The sequence below is a fragment of the Musa acuminata genome, chromosome BXJ2-6 (assembly GCF_036884655.1).
Source record: "Musa acuminata AAA Group cultivar baxijiao chromosome BXJ2-6, Cavendish_Baxijiao_AAA, whole genome shotgun sequence".
In the NCBI taxonomy this organism is placed as follows: domain Eukaryota; kingdom Viridiplantae; phylum Streptophyta; class Magnoliopsida; order Zingiberales; family Musaceae; genus Musa; species Musa acuminata.
The window spans coordinates 15,522,883-15,529,137 of NC_088343.1; the positions used below are offsets into that span (position 1 = coordinate 15,522,883).

Below are 6,255 nucleotides of genomic sequence, written 5' to 3' on the forward strand. Positions count from 1 at the left end.
TGAACTATTGAACTTCCCCTTTTCTCTTCAGAGCACGAATGTATAGTCAACAAAGTTAATCGAAACTTATATTGTAATAAAAAAAAAAGACAATTAACTACATGGCACACTCATTATAAAATAAATACTAATAGATAATTAATTTATTAATAATATACTTTTTATAATTGGTAGAAAGTTTTTATATTTATTTTTTAAAATAAATATATGTCATATAGGTCCATCCATATATATAAGTCAGTCAAAGGAAAGGGATGAAATAAGGAATGCTTCCCCATCATCATTTCCATCCGTTTTCGTCTCATTCTAGATGGGCAAGGGCAAGGATGAGGAATTCTCATTCGGCAATAAGCCCATGCGTTCTACTATATTATCCTAATTAAATTTTTTAAAAAAATAATTAAAATATTAAAAAAATATTATAAAAATTAATTATAAAAATATAATCAAATTACTGTAACTAATGAGAAAGACAAGGAAGATTGAGAAGGATCGAAGAAAGGTGCAAAGAGAGAGAGAGAGAGTAGAGGTAATGACGAGTAATGAGACAAAGTCAAGGGTAGGGGTGCTGAGAAGTCGGAAAGAAAGATAATAGAAAAGTCAAAGCCAGTTGTTAATGTCTAATAAGGCTTTGATTTAATTGAATCAAACGATTTATAATTAAATCATAATCGATTTAATAAAGATGCACATAATCTATTTTAAATAATAAAAGTCAAACTCCGCTCATCTACTGTTTGAGCCAAGTATCTTAATCCATGTGTTATTAGGCCAAGCATAAATAGAAGGTGATAAGTGCTTCATCAGTCCCAATCCTATATTCGCATCGATAATATAAAATCCCCCTATTCTTCGTTCCCATATCCATGAGTATTTTTCATCTCCGCTCGCATACCCATATCCATCCATGAGTATAACTCACATCCCTATCCAAATATTACCATTCTTTACCTATATTTCTATCATTAATATCAATAAATTATTATAGTATATTTTTTTTTAATTTCAAGAAACCTTAAACATTTCTTGGAGACTATCGAGGACGGCAGCAGTTTTGGGACATGAAACATATCGCATGCGAACTGCTTGTTATTAGGACGGCAGGCTGAGCTATGGATCATCATCACCCTCTCGCACTGCAAAGTCATGGTGGTTAGGCTTGGGTGATGTTAGCAGCGCCGTGTACTGTCTCAGCCTGTTCTCTTCCATCAACGAGGAGCGAGGAGGAGGCCAGCGTGGCCGCACGAGCGACAAGGACGTCACCGTCAGCCGAAGTCTGTGCCTCCACCACGCCAGCTGGATCGCCACCGCCGCCCACGTCCGCCACCCCGACGAGTAGTACCGGGCGCTCCGCTTCACCTTCTCGCTCACGAAGGTGTGACGGAAATGCTGCGTCACGTACCTGAGGTCGGCGACATCCAGCCCGAACGCCTCCGTCGGTTCCACGGCCACGAGCGTGGACGACGACGGCGGCAGCCGATCCACGGACGGGCGGCGGAGGCACCACGACAGGAGCTCGTCGCCGCTGAAGTTCCCCGGCCCCAGCGTGCAGTAGCTCTTCACGCCGTCGCGCAGGACTTGGCTGCTCTGCAGATGGCCTCTCACCACGAACAGCATCTTCTGCACTGGATCGCCTTCTCCTGTGATCTGAGAGGAGTCGCATGCAGAACTATCAAACGAGCACAGGGAGAGAAGAAGACGAAACGACCTAGAGGTTTAAGGCAGCAGGGGCTTACGGTTTCTCCCCTGGGGAATATGAGAGACTTGACTCTGTCGCATATGTTCTCCAGCACCAGCTCTTCCATGTGTTGGAACAGAGGCACCTGCAATGCTTTCAAACTTGAGCCCATTGCTAAGCCAGAACGATGGAGGAGACGTTATCGTCAACACGAACACCTGTCGAACAAGGTCGAGGGAGAGATGGTACTTGATGTCCCGCCTCATCCCCTCGGGCAGGTGCTGCATCATCTCGAACTCGTCTACCCCCCTCATGGCCGCCCATCTCTGCCGCTCATCCTGCCGCACCCTCTTCCTGATCTCAAAGCGCAAATTTCTGCGCCGCATCCACCGATCCAAGATCCGCATCCTCGACTGCAGCGCTTGCTTCTTCGACGTCGTCGAATGCAGGAAGACCTGCGCCGAGCTTGTAAGCGCTTCCACAACCAACTTCCAGCCATGTAGAGCTGTTCGTCGGATCGCTCACCTCGATGTTCCGGATAAGCGTCGTAACTAAAAGCAGCGCACTGGTGACGATGATGATGTTGAAGGTGATCTCGAGCCACTCGGTCGTGCTCAAGATGGTCCCAAACGTGCTGAATGCCGAAGCAAACAATAAAAAAGACTTCAACTTTGATCTCCGAATGGGAGATAAGGTGATTTACCTGAGAGTCATCAGACCCCAGAAGATTGGGAACAGAATTTTCTCTAAGCGATTAGGATTAGAAACCAGAGTGACTACCCGCTTGTAAGATCCATACTCGAAGTTGTCGCTGCGGTCAAAGCACATGGATCGAGCGTGCAGGTTCTGAGCCCAAGCCATTCGCTCCCCATCTACGATTGATGTGGTGGTGCCATAATACACAGGATCTGCACATGCCATTGTCCTAATTCTGCATCCGCTCGTCACCATGCACTGCTGTTCGAGGCACTTGGTCGCTCTCTGAATCCCTAGTAAGTACCAGCAAGCGCCTGCTGCCTGTTGAGAGGGTAAGCTGTGAACACCACCACGTCATAACTCACTGGAAGCTGTCAAATACTCACATGAGAGGCGACGAAGTAAGCTGTCAAGTTAAGAGCAATTTCTCCCCAGATGGTACCGAAGATGTAGCCCAAGAGATTCTGCAACCTTCGGCGGAAGCAGACGGAGTGATAGACCTTGGGGAGGTATTGCGACAGGAAGGAGGTCAAGAAGACGGTCATCACCGGAGTCGTCATCCCTTTGCGTATCATAGCAGGAGCTACAATCCACAGCACAACCTGCAACATAGGACACCATCCAGTAACACTAATTCTTATCCATACCTCTCTCTCTCTAGAGAATGTGTGTGTGTGGGTGCGTTAGCTCGTGTTTTGGCATATAGACGATGACAGAGAACGAGCTACACTAGTGAGAGCTTGTTCCGAGGAGGAAGTTGAGGACCACTGTCCCTTTCCTGTCAATGAACAAAGCACCGAGTCATTAATAAGGACGGCATGCATGACCATTGTTTTCACCTACCCAAAGCACCAAAACTTTGTTGAACTGCTGAATCGGTCTCTTGAAATAATTGCCAGTCATGTTCTTGAAATGATTTGACTGTAGAAACAATGGAGAAAGATGGGATCACAACCTGAGGTACAGGGAGTATGATGAAGAGATCCAAGACAAAGACTGTCTTCGTTCTCAAGTAGCCTCTAGTGGCTGTAGACCTGGAACCATCCTTCTCTGCCGCACCCGACCTTCGCATCGCGTTGTAGGCCATGGACATCTGCAGGCACATGTTCAGCAGGTGCACCGCGTCTGCCATGCACCGGAGAGCAGTGACGATGACCGCGAAACACCCGTCGACGAAGAGGCACATGCACGCCCCGCTAATGGAGAGGGAGTAGAAGAAGAGAGGGTCCACGACGAGCCCAGCTGCGCAAACGAGGAGGAACACCCGGTTCCACTCCAGGAGCCACCTGGCATGGCGATCCGACGAAGGGTTCCTCCGCCGCACAGACTCCTCGTCATGCGAGCTCATCGTGGAGGCGAACACAGACGGTGGAAGGAGGAAGAGATGCTCAGGACGAACACGAACGCGAGACACTAGTCTTGTCTTGGTTATGTACTTGCACTATTGGGCCTGGGGAATATCAAGAGCCTCCACCGTCGGTTAAATCTGCTATAGCAAGTGAAGAGAGAGAGAGAGAGAGAGAGAGAGAGAGAGCTGTTATTGTACTGTTTTTGTCGGGAAAAATATGTTGAAACGGAATAATTATTTTGTCTTATCAAAATAAGTTTTTTTATTAAAATACTAATTTGATATTAAAATATAAATATCAATCGTTATAGTATAAATAATAGAGTAATTAATTAATCACATAGTAAGATTAAATCTTTTAATGTGAAAAACTTAATATGAGAAAAATCATGGCACCGTAGTCCACCTCAAACTTCCACTATCATAACAGGTTTACAGTAAATCTTCTCTAGAATAACTAGAGAATCATAATAACATCAAGAATATAGATCTTGGCTCTAACATATCATAGGATGGATCTTCTCAAAAAGAATTCTAGGTCTCACAAATTGAGTATAGCAGAAAAGTACCTCAGAGAAGGTAAACTGTAAATCAACACTATTAGGATCGTAGAGTTTGCTACAAGGATTCTCCCCATAAAATTTAGGTCAAAACTAACAACATTTGGCAAAAAAAAACTCAGAAACCTAATCTTTCTTTCTTCTTTTCTCTCTCTTTTCCCATGCCGCCATTCACACCACGTTTGTTGATGCTCACTGTGTTCTCATGCTGCACCCATTTTTTGCCATTTTTTCTCTTAATTATTAATTTAAGCTTATCGTCCAAATTATCCAAGCCCACATATGGGCTGAACTAAATAATTCTCCCCCTCCAGCTCATATGGTGGGCTGTATCAAGCCCGCTCTTCACCTACATGCTTCAAGCTTCTCTTTAGGCAAAGGCTTTGTCAACATATCTGATCCATTCTCATTGGTATGCACATTTTCCAATTATAATTCTTTCATCTCAAGCATATCATGAATCCAATGATATCTCACATCAATATGCTTGAATCTAGAATGATATGTTGAATTCTTGGAGAGGTGAATGACGCTCTGACTGTCACAGTAAACAATATATCCTTCCTGTTTCAAGCTCAATTCCTGTAGAAACTTTTTCATCCATAAAGCTTCTTTGCAAGATTCAGTAATTACTATGTATTCTGCTTCTGTGGTTGATAGAGCAACACACTTTTGTAACTTAAACTATCAAGAGACTGCTCCTCCTATAAATGTCATCAAGAATCTCGAAGTGGACTTCCTGGAATCAGTATCACCTGCCATGTTTGTATAACCTTCTAACATAGATTCATCACTGTCAAACACATAAACACAATCTGGAAGTACCTCTTAGATATCTTAATATCAATTTCATTATTGCCCAATGTTCCTTTCTAGAATTTGAGAGAAATCGACTAACAACTCTAACTGCATGAGCTATATCTGACCTAAAACAAACCATAGCATACATCAAGCTGCCTACTGCAGATGAGTAAGGCACTCTAGACATTTCTTCTTTTTCTTTCTTGCTTGTAGGACATTGTTTCAAACTAAGTTTGAAATGACCTGCAAGTGGAGAACAAACTGCTTTGGCTTTATTCATGTTGAATCTTTCAAAAACCTTTTCAATGTAAGTCTCCTGAGATAACTAAATCTTCCTTTTCTTCCTATCACGAAGAAATCAATCAACTGTCGGGCGTTTCCTTTTGGATTGGTTGTTTACCATGAAAGAAAGATGATTTAATGCCTCTAGGAGCGCCCCATCTTACAAAGAATAATGAAAGGCTTTTGGAACCACTAATAAGAACGTCACGTCGACAAGCTGAATGGGTAATATGAGCAGCACTATAGATGAATGGCACTCGGCTCATTCATCTATAGTGCTGCTCTATGCACCGATGCCGACACAAGACACAACCGCAGCAGTTCGTGTTAGTTTGGTAAGTCCCATAGTCCCACATCGGGAAAATTAGACTTGTTATCTCGTCTTGGAACTATAAATAAAGGCCTGGGCTTTGAAGTCAGATGTACCACAGACACCACAAGAAGTACAGCAGGCATCACAAGAAAACCTGCTTATGGTTTGAAGTCTTCTTGTTTAGGAAGCTGAAGGTGTTTTATGGCCTAGGAACATTTCCTAAGGCATTTGTAAGTGTCCCTCTTTTATAGTAGTAATTTGCTCCTCTTTCTTCCGTGGATGTAGGTCAAAGTCAATTGACCGAACCACGTATATCTGGTGTTCTGATGTTTTGTTTGTTCTTGTCGCTTTATTCTTTCCGCTTTATTGTCTTTGTTGTGTTGCCAAAATTATCCTTTGGTAAATATCCCTCAAGATGGAGGCCATTCTGGTTCAAGACGGAGTTGATTTGGCACTTCAGGGTGCTGAGAACATTCCAGATGGTACGTCAAAGGAAGATCTTGCGGGTATGGATAAGAAGGCCCGATCCAGCATCATTCTAAATCTCTCTGATGAGGTTTTACGGGAGGTAGCTACG

General features: G+C 43.6%; 1 protein-coding gene across 1 annotated transcript; it reads right to left on the reverse strand.

Moving 5' to 3' along the window:
- Positions 1-1,031: 1,031 nt before the first annotated feature.
- On the reverse strand, positions 1,032-2,949 carry LOC135613647 (cyclic nucleotide-gated ion channel 4-like). Its single transcript, XM_065110677.1, has 6 exons — positions 2,761-2,949; positions 2,382-2,695; positions 2,204-2,312; positions 1,897-2,133; positions 1,737-1,823; positions 1,032-1,647 (listed from the first exon to the last, which is right to left on the reverse strand). The coding sequence occupies exons 1-6, from the start codon at positions 2,947-2,949 to the stop codon at positions 1,111-1,113; spliced, it is 1,473 nt and encodes a 490-aa protein (XP_064966749.1). The 3' UTR covers positions 1,032-1,110.
- Positions 2,950-6,255: the final 3,306 nt, after the last annotated feature.